The sequence below is a fragment of the Salvia splendens genome, chromosome 19 (assembly GCF_004379255.2).
Source record: "Salvia splendens isolate huo1 chromosome 19, SspV2, whole genome shotgun sequence".
NCBI lineage: Eukaryota > Viridiplantae > Streptophyta > Magnoliopsida > Lamiales > Lamiaceae > Salvia > Salvia splendens.
In genome coordinates, this window is record NC_056050.1 from 21,270,966 (window position 1) to 21,285,010 (window position 14,045).

Sequence of the window (14,045 nt, forward strand, 5' to 3'; positions counted from 1 at the left end):
CGGACTCCCGGTATCCTAACAACTTCATTGAATGTCTTGTGACGAAGTCGGAGTAGCTCCAATCGACTGACAACATCAGCACAGTTAATTGATGTGGCAAATCGATTGTTGATTACCTTGCATGCCTCGTTGAGCACCGTATCCGCGACAGAGTCATCCGTCGCTGCGATGCTTGTTCGCCTCTTGATCAGAATAGACAATAGCACCGTATCCATTGCCGCGTTCCACTTGCCCCTGTAGAAGAAGGTCGCTTGATTAGGGATAAGCGGGTTCATGTCGCCTATTCGATGGATTGTGGGTTACACAACATTTTTCTGGTTATGATTCGACCTCGTCGTTTAAGTAAACAAAATAGCAGGACAACCTACAGTGTTTTTGATGGTCTACATTACTGTATTTAGATAAATGTCATATCAATGTTAGTGAGCCATCGCTTCGGATAGCTCGTTTTTTTGGTGTGGTATGCAGCCGCTACTATGCATTCATTTACACTCGTATTAGCGCTTTGTATCTTTATAAAATGTAGCACCAGATTTTGTCAGACTGGACAACTGTAAAACTTAGATTGAACACCTTATTCAAGCATCCACGCATACAACCACCCATGTCCGTAATTCTTTACTATATGAGCAACCCCATTAATTTTGTTTGTTCTTTGCAATTCAACTCCCAACTACTTCGAAGTTATCGGCAGAAGTAATGCATACCTATTTTCACACGCATTGTCTAGTTGGTCAACCACCAGTGGAGAGAACTTTAATTTTATCCATCTTCCATACCATTTCTCTTTAATGCATAGGGTTTTAGGGTTCAGCATAAGGCTATAAAGAAAATAGGTCTCCATACTTAGACACCTCACCTCCCCTCTTCGAAATTGTAGGCACAATTGCAGCAAACTTACACAAAAAAATGGAAGGTGATGGTTCTAACCCCGCACCGAACGACGCCCCGGACTACCAACGCCTACCTGAGTTCATGACGGTTTTCCATCGGGGCCGCTTCCATGATGACATGGTGTATAATTTTATTTGATTGATATATGACACATGACAATTGCGGATTTTTTATTTTGACGTGAACTTATAACATGCAGCGACTTCCCGACGAATTCGTCAGGATGCATGGGCATGCCTTACCGTTCGACTGTAGGCTCGTGTGGCCGAATGGAATCCGCTACAGAGTGCGCATTGTAAAGCTTGGCCATGGGTTCTTCTTCACATCCGGATGGAGAGATTTCGTTCGTGCAACTGGCGTTGGACAAGGCGATCATCTGACCTTCACATTGGTGGATGCGGGAGTCTTCGATGTTAAACGGTATGCGAGTGAAACGCAATGTCACCCGCCTGAAGATGTTGACGGTAACCACCCATTTACATCATTTTGTTTGTTCATTTGGCTTCACAGATACTTACATACACACACTCATATTGTTTGTAGTCGTTGAAGACGACGCTCTGGAAGGTAGCCATGGCCCAGACATCGATACGTCTGAAGAGTACGTGCCATCAGGCACTGAATCTGAAACAACAATGGAGGAGGAATACGTGGACAACAGTCGGGCGCTCACAATCGACGGCGTCCCTTCTTTCGAAATTATGCTCAACTCGGAGAACATCAATCGTAGGCTAGAAATCCCGTATGGCTTTTGGCAACGCCATATCCCCATTGGGGCAATACAAGGGGGACTGTATCTGGTGACCGAAAGGGGGATATGGCCATGTACTCTCAAAAACAACTCCTCGAAGATATGGGTGAAGAATGGGTGGAATCGTTTCAAATACGAGCACAATGTTGTTGTGGGGGTTCGTTGCCAATTCAAGCTTGTTGATGCCTTCGAAGTCCAGTTTCGCGTGTCGTTTGATCGTCCCTAACGTTGTCGGAAGTTATTACGTTATCTGTATGCATTGTGTGTTGAAGACGCTTTAGTATTGTAATGTAGGTGATCATCATGGATGTGTACGCTCATCAAGGCAAATTTTGCATTCACTTGCTTTGATTGTGTGATTAATCGGAGTAATTTATGATGGCTCGACTTCATGTTTGTCAAGTATAGTATACGGGATATGGTGGCTTCACTTAATGTTTGTATAATGCAAATTTTGCATTCACATGTGTAAGACACATGGTACTAATTCACAACATAATCGGCTACTAATTTAACGGCTGTAGCAATGTAGTAATGACTACGTAGTAATATAATTGGATTACGTTCAAATATTGGGTCAAACTCAAATGCTTCATTTATGTGACCGAATACATACACGCTACCTCGCATATAGTGTATCACCATTGATACAGGCTACATTTTAATGCATTCATCTAATGCATACCAACCCCTCATACTTTCTTGCAGCCTTTGCTATTGGCAGGGCTTGTCATTGTAGTAAATGGATGCGATGTTGCTAGGTGAACCAGGTCAATAAATATGATGGCCACTTCATCACTATGGTTACACTACTTGATTTTTAGATATGGCGGACGACAACCCATACGGCGAATACCATAGGCGTCCTTCCTTCATCAAAGTGTTTTCCGGCTCTCGCAACAAAGAGGAATTGGTATGTTTGCAAGTGATTTTCGCCATTTCATATTCTCCCCATATGTCCATCAACCCAACTTACCTTCTGTGCCTTTGTGTAGCGTTTACCTCCACAATGGGTTGCGGAATATGGTACTGACTTGCCGGTCGACTGTCAGCTCGTCATGCCAAATGGAAACCGCTGGCAAGTCCGCCTGATTCAAATAGCCAGTGGATGCCACTTTTGCGTTGGATGGTCGGAATTCCGGCTGTCCAATAATATTTCACATGGTGAGAAACTAACATTCACCCTAGTCGACGTGGGCATTTTCCACGTAAAAAGATACAAGGCCGGAACCGGTTGCCCCCCACGAGGTGATCTCGAAAGTGAGCATCTTGTGTAGCTGCACTCACTGTAATTATTTTTTGTTTAGAACATAGTCGTTCGCCCAGCCCGTACTAATATTTGTGAACTAGGGTTGACAGAAGAGGAAGAGGACAATGAAGTGTACGCCCCTGACATTGAATCGTCGGACGATAATCCTCCATCCGGCATAGAATCGGATACAACCGACGACAGTGATTACGACGCTGATACGGGTGCGCTTGCGGATGACGAGTATCCCACGTGGACGTTGAAACTTACCAAGTCAAATACAAAGCGAACTATAGAAATACCCAATGCGTTTTGGCAACTCCATCTGGCCGCAGCCCCTCAACAAAATGTCGTCCATCTTCTTGTTGCCGGGCAAACATGGCGGCTCATAATAAAGCATAGCTCGGGCAAGATCTGGGTCAAGCATGGTTGGCGCCGTTTCAAAGATGCAAACGCTTTGTTCCCGGGTGTTCGTTGCCACTTTAAGCTCGTCGATGCTCGAGACATCCAGTTCTATGTATGGTTTGATCGACCGTAACTAGCCTCTGTATTTGCACATGGGTACTGAATCGCTACTGTTAGTGTGGTTTGTATGTTTTGTTTATGTTATTTGAACAAGGTGTTGTGCGAATTATGGTAGGTTTGTGTTTACAATGTATTCTCACTCGTGGATATGGTATGCTTGCGTTTCCACTGTAATCGCATAGACACGTGATTGTTATCTGGAATGCGGAAAAATTGCAATGCACACTGACTTTGCTTCCAACATCATGCCGAAGGCAACTAAACAAGCCAATCAACAAATGTTTCCAACGATTACCAAATGTGTAAGTAAAGAAAACCAGTCAAGGAATTGGACTAGGTAGCTGCATATAATGCGTGATAATATCAAAGTCCACAACAATTACAGCCATTGTCAATGCACCCCCATGTTAAACACCATACTAGGGGTTCAAAGTACAAAATAGATCAAGGTTTAAACCATGTTATATATCAAAATAACCAAAAAACAAAGCAGACACAACCATTTTCAGATCATTCCATCTGTCTCTAAAAGATCGAACACAAATGCTGGTCGCGCCAAGTCATCCAAACCTCTGAAGAGATTCATAAGCTCAGGCTCCTTGACTAACTTTTTCGCTGCATAAAATTGTTGCTTGATGGTCAGCCCGGGCATCCCTTTCAGCTGATTGAATACTTATGTTCTCTTCGCGCTTAGTTCAAACTCATAACCAATTCGGGTTGAGATGTCCTTCAGACGCTCGTTGGTGTCTTCGTGGATGCGATTCATCAGCTCAAGGACAGTGTCCATCTTGTCCTCAGGCTTCCTCTTCTTCGGTGCTTTGTTCTGCAACCTTGGAGGTACACGTATATGGGGCGGTGCGGAAGTGCTCTCATCAACCATCTCAGGCAGAACACCGTTCGGGAAAACTTCATCAGGGAAGAGTTCCTCTAATGTAATTGGGGAAGACCTCGCTGAACTTTCACCCACAGCAACCCTTGGACCATAAATCTTTTGAACCGCCTCGCCAGTGTCCATGCCCTTAAGACCCTCTGCACGGTCCTTCCCAAAAAGCTCCTTCCAGTCATTCAACATAGGCCACGACTTATTCCTCATGTACTTGGCATTGTTGTCTTTCTGCCAATGCAATGTAAACAAACACAGTTTACATAACTTACACCAAATAGAAGCATGCATATGGTCAGAGGGCTTATACCAGATAATCTTTAGGTGCATGCCTATCACAAATCAGTATAAGTATGCAATTAGATTAAACAATTGACTATTTCACAAATACATATAAGCTACATAACTGATGTGAATCAAATTTACATTGTTATTCTCATAACTTTACATGATTTATATAGTTTGATGCTTGCAAAAGTGTGTTTTATGGTGTAGGAAGAGGAGTAAATGGTGAGACAAAGAAGGAAGCTCGGAGGGTGAAAATCTGTGCAGAAAGCTCTCAAAAGTGGCCACCCGGCCGGGTCAATTTAATGCCCAATAATTCAACCCGGCCGGGTGATTTCCGCGAGGCATGAGAAATCCAGGAGGGGTCGAATTTATGTCACCCGGCCGGGTTAATTTTATGCCCAAAAATTCAACCCGGCCGGGCTGATGAGCGAACTGCAAATTAGCAGTTTATACTGCAGTTTCGTTTTTTCCCAAGGGGAAAAAAGGCGGGTGACAGAGGGAAGAAAGAGAAGGCTGCAAAAAGTAAGGAGAGAGGGGACGAAAAAGTGAGGAGATTTGGAAAAGGTGTCAGGGATTTGAAAAGGAAATTGGGAAGAGAAGTTGACGGTGGATGAAAGCATTGTTGAAGAAATAATTGTTGATTGGTGCTTGCAAGATTATTCAAATATTTCATCATCAATTCCTTCCTGATATCTATGGTTTCAGATCTCTTATTCATATTTCATAGTTTAACAATGATTGGCTAAAAATCTAGTGTTGCTCCAACCATGTAAACGGATAATTTGTTCGTATGATTTATTCAATGTTCTCCTTCATCTTATGATCGTCGTTGTCACAATTTTAGTGTTTGAATCTATTACTTTTGGTGTACCTTTTGTAGTAGATCTTTAGGCTTATTTGAATGTCTCTTTAACTTTGAATAAGTTGGAACATTGTGGTAATTAATTATCAATTAGATTTGTTCAAATGATAATTTGATAATGGATTTCATGTGCTAATAGTAATTGATCTTTGGAGTCTCGCGCTCCCGTGGGATCCATAGATTAATGAAGAGTGGTTTATTGAATATGTGTTCAACTATTCTTAAGCTTTCGTATGTCAAGCATGTTTAGTGCTAGCATTGTGAATTGATTTTGAAGTCCCGTAATTCATAAGATAGAGTTGGATATTAGAATAAATCATCGTTTTATCCGTGAATGTTTGGAGTAACACGTTCTTCTCTTATTTCGTCTTGCTTGTTTAATCTTTTGTAATTGTTTTTGCATAATCTTTTAATCAAAATCTTCAAATCAAAATACCTCATTAGCATGTGTTTTCTGTGTTTAGGAGTTAATTAATCTTTACCTTCCCTGTGGATCGACACTCAAAGTACTACATTCGACCCTGTATTCTTGCAGTGTCGTTGTAATATTAGAGTTATTTTAGTAAACTTGAGTGATCTTGCATACAATTTTTGAACTCGAAAATTACACATCAATAACCAAATCAATCACCATACTAATGAACGAATTGTATTACCTGCACGACTTGTGCCCATTGCTCATCGTCGATATCTATCTTGTACTCACCATCCGCATTGAAACCAACTCCACTACGGTCAAGTATCTGCATTAGCGAATAGTAATTCTTCTTCCAAGATGTGATTTTCGACTTTATGTGAGGATGCACGACGATATCAGTTTTGGGAAATTCACGTTTTAGTGCCTCCAGAGCACGGGTTAGATACCCTGAACGAAAACCATTATCCGACTTCCAGCCGGTGGCCGCCAACTCCTTCAAAGCTGCCAAAAGGATGGCCTCCTCGCGTTCAGTCCACACCCGTCTAGCGCCTGCGGCAACTACTCCTTTGTTCGTTAACATATCAGAGCAACCTGCCCATAAACTGTATTTAGCTTTGACATCTATAGATACGACGAAGAGTAAAGGGATAAGATGTAGGCAATACCCTCCGGTACTGGACTGCCGTCGGTTTCATTACCGCTGTGATGTTGAGACGCCATGACTGCCTATGATAGCTGCAACCCAAAACAAAGATAACTCGTTTACCTATCAAATGGCTGCGAATTCGCTCAACATTCATCAAACACTACGCGCATGATTAATTGGCAACAAAGCAATTGACAGCACCCTAAACTAAACCCATTGCCGAAATGGAAACATCTGTGATTTCTCAGCGGCGACGAATTCGTCATTGTACAATCGCACACCCGACAGACTTACCTGATATTTACGCGTGGGTTGAACTTCAGACGAACCCTATGGCTCCACAATTCGCTCCGTCGAATTCACAAATTGGGGGATATATGAAATTTGGGGGGGCGGACTCTAGGGTTCACCGCCAAAAAATGAGAATGAGGGTACTTTAGGTAATAAGGAATTTAACCGAGGATAAATTCGGGTATCAGATTTTGTATCTATACTTTCGATGCGGCTTACCAAACGGATTATTGAAAGGGTGTTGATTTGGGTCTGTACAACCAAACACACAGCAAAGATTACTATCCCAAACACCAAACCTGCTATTGGAGGTTACTATCTTCTAACATATGTTGGGCCAATATGGACACCAAACGGACCCTTATGGTGTTAAATTAGTTGTAGTTAGCAATTAAGGGGTGAGTTAACAATTGATCACACACCCCTTGTTATATATAGATAATCATGTAAGGAAGGCAATATTATATCTATCTAATTTCAAATACTATATAACTTTTCTTATTTTAATTTTAATATAAATATAATATTTTAGTGTATAGAATTAATATATTAAGGACATGATAATAGCCTATAACATTAATACTAAATATAGATATAATATCATATTAACATGATTACGCATATATAATAGGGGACATGATCAATTGTTAACTAATTAACAATTCAAAAATAAGACCAATTCTTAGCCATTAGATTAAGAGTTTCAATGGTTAAAATAATGACAAGTGTATTATATTTTAAATTTAAATAATTAGTAAATAAATTTAAAGGGTATTAATGTCAATTCTCTCTTATCAAAATCATCTCAAAATTTTAAATTTACGTAACTCTTTCGATTTAAATTATTTTTTCACAAAAAATATATCAAATTAAAGATAATTTTATAAGGATTCCAATGAGATCTCAATTGCATATGTTCCGACGATGTTCGGGTGATAAAATTTGATAATTTATATTTCAATTTTCGTATACGTTGATAATTAGATTTTATCAACAAATGCAAAAAGAAATCTCAATATAGTGTATGTAAAATCTCAATAAAACTGTGTTGATATTTTCTTATACTTGTGTTGATATCCTCATGCCATATTGTTGATATTTGCAATACACCATGTTGATATAAAAAAAACCCACAAAAATTATCATATGATAACATAATGACGATATTATCATTTTGTTGATATTTTGTCTACTATTTATTGATATTTGTGAGCTTTAATCTAGTCCACTCATTTTAAAATATAAGGGTGTAGATTTAGTCTTAGTTTTGGATTATGGTGTTAAAAGCATTAGAAGAGGAACCTATATAATAGTACTAATGTTTATAAAATTTTCTAAAATAAGTCTAATTTTGTTGATAAAATAATGATAAGATAAAAGAATTCTAAATAAAAAAATGCATGGAATAAATGATAAAAAAAGTAAAAAGAAATCAAATCATAAAAACTGATGAGAAATAAATTAATAATGTAAAATAGCAAAAAAAATCTGACAATATTGAAAATGGTAAACAAAAAGTATATAATAAGTATAGATTAAAATATGAAATAATTAATCACAAGCTACAATATTCCATTGTTAAATCATACTCCAATAAAGAATTGTACAAAAGAGGGATCACCCATTAATTTTAGAAAAAAATTTATACACTATATTATCTGTAGAATTAAACAAACATAATTAAAGTTTTTATCGATAAAATGGATCCACTCACGTCTTCTATAAAATATGAATTCAATTAACGATTACAATATTAATACTAAAATAATTAAAGAAACATTAGAATCAATCAAAACATAAAACATCTCAATATATTTTATATAAAAATCTTATCATGCAAATAAATAGATATAGACACGTAAAAAAATAAAAAAACTGATCAATTATAATTTTAATGTATAATTCCATATGAACATGCAATTTATTTTAATTATAATTATAATTTCAATAGGTATAACTCCAAAGCCTTTTCACGATGCTTCATTTGAGGTCTATTCACTTTCTCCAACAAATTAAAAGATCTGAAAAAAATTTATGTCTCAATTTTATGAAATGAATATTCAATTTATAGTCTCATATATATACATTCAAATTATCATGACATTTTAGTTAATTTTCGCAAAACTTCCCTTTTATATTGACTAAATTGTACTTGGAGAATTGGGTATGCATATTTCTAGTAAAAGGAAAATTTTATTAGCACCAATAATATCTGAATAATTGGTGTAGTTACGTTTTTGGGACTTTTTGCCCTTTTTTTTTTTTTTGCATTTTGTAGACATTCCAATTTCCTATAACAATTAGATTTTTCAACTAAATCTACTCGAATCTGATTCAGGATTAAGTACTTAGTAGAAGCACGTACTAGTTTTCCATTAAAATTCATGAAAGATGAAACGCGTATATTAATTAATAGATCAGGCAAAAAAAAGAGAGAAAAGAAAGTGCTAGTTCTCGAATGCGATTTTAACTTCTTATACTGTTCATCTTCCCGCTAAAGTCTAAACCTCCAAAACCCTAGATTTGAACTTCAGCTTCTGAGATTTTTTTGTTAAACTTCAATTTAGCTTGTAACAGAGAGAATAGCTTCAGAAAAAAATTGATCTTCAATCGTAATTTGTGAAAATATTATAGAGAGCGCATATCAATGGATATAGAGAGAGCAGGTGGGCGTGGTGCTAACCAGCTGAGACCAATTGACTGCTCTCGCGACGTCCTCAGCCGCGCCCATGGCTCCGCCAACTGTTCTCACGGTACAACTCATTTTCCCCCCTTTTCCTCTTTGTCTACATTTAGGCTTTATTTTTTCAATTAGATGTGAGCTCGCTTTGTATAGTTAGTTCTTATCTCTCCGTTGATTCTAGTGGCCTGGTTAATGATTTTAACAGTAAAAGCTTCGATCTGAGTTTCTGATTTTGCATTGCATTTCTTATGTTGGTACTAATTTTGGTGATGACCTAAAAATGCTGAGGAAATCTTATTTAGGGCTAATCAATATCAACTCCAGAGTTTCTTATTGCCATTTCTTAATTAGTTTATGTAGAATTGTTTCTAGTTTACATTTGCTATGTTTCAGGAGAGACTAGGGTGCTTGCCGCTGTTTTTGGACCTAAAGCCGGGACGAAGAAGAATGAAAACCCAGAGAAAGCTTGCATTGAAGTCATTTGGAAAGCCATAACGGGACAGATTGGTGAGATTCATATACAGTGTTAACGATTTTGTATTCTTGCATTGAAGCCATTTAAATGTTTGCTATTTTGTGAGATGAAACTGAGTGTATGCAACATATGTATTCTAGCGTACTTTCATATTAAATTTTCTAGTATTAAGCTTGATGCATTTCATTCCATTTGAGCTTCTAAGCTTTGCTGGTTTTATGCTAAGTTTTTTTTTATCATGTTCCTTTATTTGTCCCTTAAGGGGCAAATAACTGTTTTACTTTTTAAAATTATTTTATTTGATTGCTACTCATAGTTGATGTGCCATTGGCTAATTTTTGGATATGGGAATTTGTCAGGAAAAATTGAAAAGGAGTTTGAGATGATATTGAAGAGAACATTGCAAAATATCTGCCTTTTGACAGTTCATCCCAACACCACCACGTCAATAATAGTTCAGGTTGTTCATGATGATGGTTCTGTATCCTTCCCTGGTTTGTTTGTTTTGTCTAATATATGGGATTCCGCCTTTTGATTCGAATCACTCACAAGGCAAAAGAGTCCAGTTACTCCTAACTGTTTTTAAAATATGAATCTTGTTACACATCCTTGTTTTTCTTGTCTGGTTTGGTTGCATACAGTGTCCAACATCTCTGTTTCTCCCCCTCATTTAAAAGTCCTATAAACTTCTGGATTCTTTGACCAAGCATTTGTAAGCTTCTTCCATGTGCCATACATGCAACGTGTGCTGCTCTTGTAGATGCTGGAATCCCTTTGAAATCTCTTGCAGGCAATACATTATAGTAGTGTTTGTTTCTTATGTTCCTATAATCCAGATTTTATAGATTGAGTAGAGTTCTGATGGTGTTGCGTTCTTTTCCTCTAGTCTCCTTGTGCTGTTGTCTCACTGAAAGTGGGCAAATATTATTGGATCCGAGCAAGCTAGAAGAACAGGTAATCTTGATATAATTTTTTTGTTCTAGTTTGTAACTTCATTTCTTCCTTATTATCGTAGACCTGTGGAACCTGTCATTTCTTTTGTGCTAGTTTCTTGTGAAGTTTCCTGTCGTAGATATTACCTCCCCAGTAGTTCCATTGCTCACTTACGAGCAAAGTGAAACTCATCCCATGTTTTTTTTGCTTGTAGTTTCGTAATTTCAAATGACTTCTAATCCGAGTTTAGTTTGAATCACATTTAGTGCATTCCATTTATGTCTATAAAAAGTGCCTCTTGTTTGACATGGTAGTTTACTTTGGCAGAAAATGAAGGCTTTTGTGTGCTTAGTATTTCCCAGCTCAATTCATTCAATAACCCCTGAAGAATCAACACCTGCGACCACAACAGAGCAAGAGATCATTACGTCTCTTACACACGGTGTAATGACAGGTAATCTGGCTTGTTCGTATCTTTTCATCAAAAACTTGCAACTTTCTCATTTGTTGGTAATATTTCAAAACTGCACTGTACTAATATCTTCATACCTGAGGCTAATTGTTATTTATACAGTGGATGATTACTTTCACTGCGTAGAACAAGGACGAGCTGCAATTACTCCGCTATCCAATATTCTGAAAAAGAAAATGCGATCACAATCTGCAGGAGGTAACTACTCATCCAAGGCAGCTTGAACTTTGTTGCAGCCAAAAACAACAATACAAGTGAAAATCATATTGATGGGTATTAAAATATGTTTTTAGATATAGAGTAATGTTTCCAAATTGTTTTTAGGTTATTAATTGCACTATACTGTTTGGATATACTATATGGTTTATGCTTCGTTGTTTGTTATTGATTTGAATTTTTATGATCATGATTAATACTCCTACTACCTTATAGATTTAAAATATTATTGTTTTGAGAAGGGTGGTAGCTAATTAATTTTACATTTGTTTAGTTTACTAAAATATTTAATAGATACCTGGGCTGTGATCATATATGCTAATTAGGGAATATAACAAATAACCACATCTTGACCCTTATATTCTGCAATCATATTTCAATGATCTCCACGTGACTTTTTCTCACCATTTTTAACGAATAAAGGTTGTTAAGTCATTTTAACATGGGATTTTAAGTCATTTTAACATAGGATTTTATTCTTACATTTCCATCTTATTTTTAGTGTACGACCAAAAATCATTATTTAAAGCAATCTCTCTTTCTTAAAATAACTCTTAAACTTTAAATTTCATACAGAATAGTTTTTTTATAAAATTATTCAAATTAAATGATTTTATGAGGATTATTGAGCATGGTTTGGTTGCAACAAACCTACTGCTCAAATAGAAAGCAAAAATAGAACCCCAAAAGAGAGACTTGTAAGGAAAATGAAGAACAAGATTCAGACAACAAAGTCATGAAACAAACAAAAAAATGCAGACAAATTTATTAAGCAAACATAAAATGAAGGCAAATTCAGTAAACAAAATATTCATCCTAATTTACTGGCCAATGAGAACAGATCTTTTCAAAACAAGCAAATCTTCTCAACCATCCCAAGTACAATTTTCCAAGTTCTCATCTTTGTAAACAAGACAATAATATTTCAAGATATAAGCTAACACAACATTTACTAACTAAACATGAATCTAAGTGCAGAAAAGAACAAACAAAAATTAGGCCAACTTATACATCAAACACCAAAAAGATCACCCAAAAGATGCAATCAAGCTCAAAGAAACGCCCACATTAACATTCAATCCTCACCAAATGTGCAATATACTAATGTCTAAAGTAGTTAGTTTTTAAGAATAGATTTGCCATGGTTTCAACAGCTAGTTGCAGTGAACTCCTCCTTATACGACAAGCCTTCTTCATTCAAATTGTCAAGCCGCATCCAGGTTGGCAAGACTCGTCTCCTGAGCCTTGCTCTTCGTCTCCCGCGTTGCCACCGCCACTAAACACTTGTTAATGGGTTGAAAAGGTGGCTTTTCAAGCCTTTATAACCAAATCAAACAAGCCCTTGTAATAAAATCATTTTTCTAAATAATTCTTTGTGTAAGTGACTTTATAATTTTTGTTATTAAAAAAAAGATAACTAACTTTTACTGTACTATTACACTAGTTTATTAATCCCCAGCTTCCCTCTTCTTTCTTAAGATGTTTCTACTTGTATGGTTTGTTACACCCAAATACAAGTTGTTAGTGTTAATCATTCCCTCTCCTTTTAAGATGTTTCTGTTTGTACAGTTCATTGCAGCCAAATATGAGTTGATGTTAATCCTTGTTGTAGTGACTATTGAGACAAGATAATTAGATGTTTATGTTTAGATGGTTCACTGCAGCCAAATACAAGTTGTTAATGTTAATTCTTCCTTCTCCTTTCTTAAGATCTTTCTGTTTGTGTAGTTTGTTGCACCCAAATACAAGTTGTTAATGTTAATCCATGTTGTAGTGACTATTAATACAAGATTAGATTAGATGTTTATGTTCGAATGGTTTGTTGCAGCCAAATACATGTAGTTAAAAGTTAATTCTTCTTATGATGTTTCTGTTTGTATGGTTTGTTGCATCCAAATACAAGTGTTAATGTTAATCCTTCTTGTAGTGACTGTTAATACAAGATCAATTGTGCACATTTCGCAATTTTTTGTTTTGGCTGTTTCTTGTCCCATTCAAAATTGGCATTTCCCATGCTCCTAATAAGTGATAGTATTATGATAACCAATTGCTTGTTAGCAAAGATAATAAATTAAAGGGCGCACTACTTGTTTGTATTCAAATCTCTAGATCAATCAACCGCAATTCACTTGGTAAGACACTTTTGCAGAAATTATTATTATTGATACGAAACAATTTAGTACAGATACGAAATTATTATTGATAATTTTATAAAAAAAAATATGATTAGATTATGTGTGATCCGTTGCTAACTTTCTTAAGTTGTTAACTCATTAATGCAGTGTATTAAAAATGTCAACACGATGACATTGAAATGATAACATAAATTTAATTGATATTTTAATACATGGTGTTGAAATTGATATTTAAAGTGTCAACACAAATTTGTGTTGACATTTTAATGTGACCGTGTTGACATTTTTTATACACTGCGTTAATGAGTCAGCAAGTTATCAATT

At 36.5% G+C, this 14,045-nt stretch overlaps 3 protein-coding genes across 3 annotated transcripts; all 3 read left to right on the top strand.

Moving 5' to 3' along the window:
• The first annotated feature begins 1,087 nt into the window (after positions 1-1,087).
• On the top strand, positions 1,088-1,871 carry LOC121779154. Its single transcript, XM_042176487.1, has 2 exons — positions 1,088-1,358; positions 1,405-1,871. Exons 1-2 carry the CDS (start codon positions 1,088-1,090, stop codon positions 1,869-1,871), a joined length of 738 nt encoding a protein of 245 aa, XP_042032421.1.
• A 600-nt stretch (positions 1,872-2,471) lies between these two features.
• On the top strand, positions 2,472-3,432 carry LOC121779155 (B3 domain-containing protein REM20-like). Its single transcript, XM_042176488.1, has 3 exons — positions 2,472-2,558; positions 2,641-2,853; positions 2,953-3,432. The coding sequence occupies exons 1-3, from the start codon at positions 2,472-2,474 to the stop codon at positions 3,430-3,432; spliced, it is 780 nt and encodes a 259-aa protein (XP_042032422.1).
• A 5,802-nt stretch (positions 3,433-9,234) lies between these two features.
• On the top strand, positions 9,235-11,783 carry LOC121778214 (exosome complex exonuclease RRP46 homolog). Its single transcript, XM_042175525.1, has 7 exons — positions 9,235-9,560; positions 9,884-9,997; positions 10,325-10,446; positions 10,683-10,755; positions 10,852-10,919; positions 11,226-11,352; positions 11,473-11,783. Exons 1-7 carry the CDS (start codon positions 9,455-9,457, stop codon positions 11,592-11,594), a joined length of 732 nt encoding a protein of 243 aa, XP_042031459.1. The 5' UTR covers positions 9,235-9,454; the 3' UTR covers positions 11,595-11,783.
• Positions 11,784-14,045: the final 2,262 nt, after the last annotated feature.

Excerpts from the sequence above, each read along its gene's own strand:
- LOC121779154 (XM_042176487.1), top strand. The coding sequence starts at position 1,088 with ATGCAGCGACTTCCCGACGAATTCGTCAGGATGCATGGGCATGCCTTA. Across the intron at positions 1,359-1,404 it reads CCCGCCTGAAGATGTTGACG|ATACTTACATACACACACTC; the intron begins GTAACCACCCAT and ends TTGGCTTCACAG.
- LOC121778214 (XM_042175525.1), top strand. The coding sequence starts at position 9,455 with ATGGATATAGAGAGAGCAGGTGGGCGTGGTGCTAACCAGCTGAGACCA. Across the intron at positions 10,756-10,851 it reads CCCTTTGAAATCTCTTGCAG|TCTCCTTGTGCTGTTGTCTC; the intron begins GCAATACATTAT and ends CTTTTCCTCTAG. Across the intron at positions 11,353-11,472 it reads TACACACGGTGTAATGACAG|TGGATGATTACTTTCACTGC; the intron begins GTAATCTGGCTT and ends TTATTTATACAG.
- LOC121779155 (XM_042176488.1), top strand. The coding sequence starts at position 2,472 with ATGGCGGACGACAACCCATACGGCGAATACCATAGGCGTCCTTCCTTC. Across the intron at positions 2,559-2,640 it reads CTCGCAACAAAGAGGAATTG|CGTTTACCTCCACAATGGGT; the intron begins GTATGTTTGCAA and ends GCCTTTGTGTAG. Across the intron at positions 2,854-2,952 it reads TCGACGTGGGCATTTTCCAC|AACATAGTCGTTCGCCCAGC; the intron begins GTAAAAAGATAC and ends TTTTTTGTTTAG.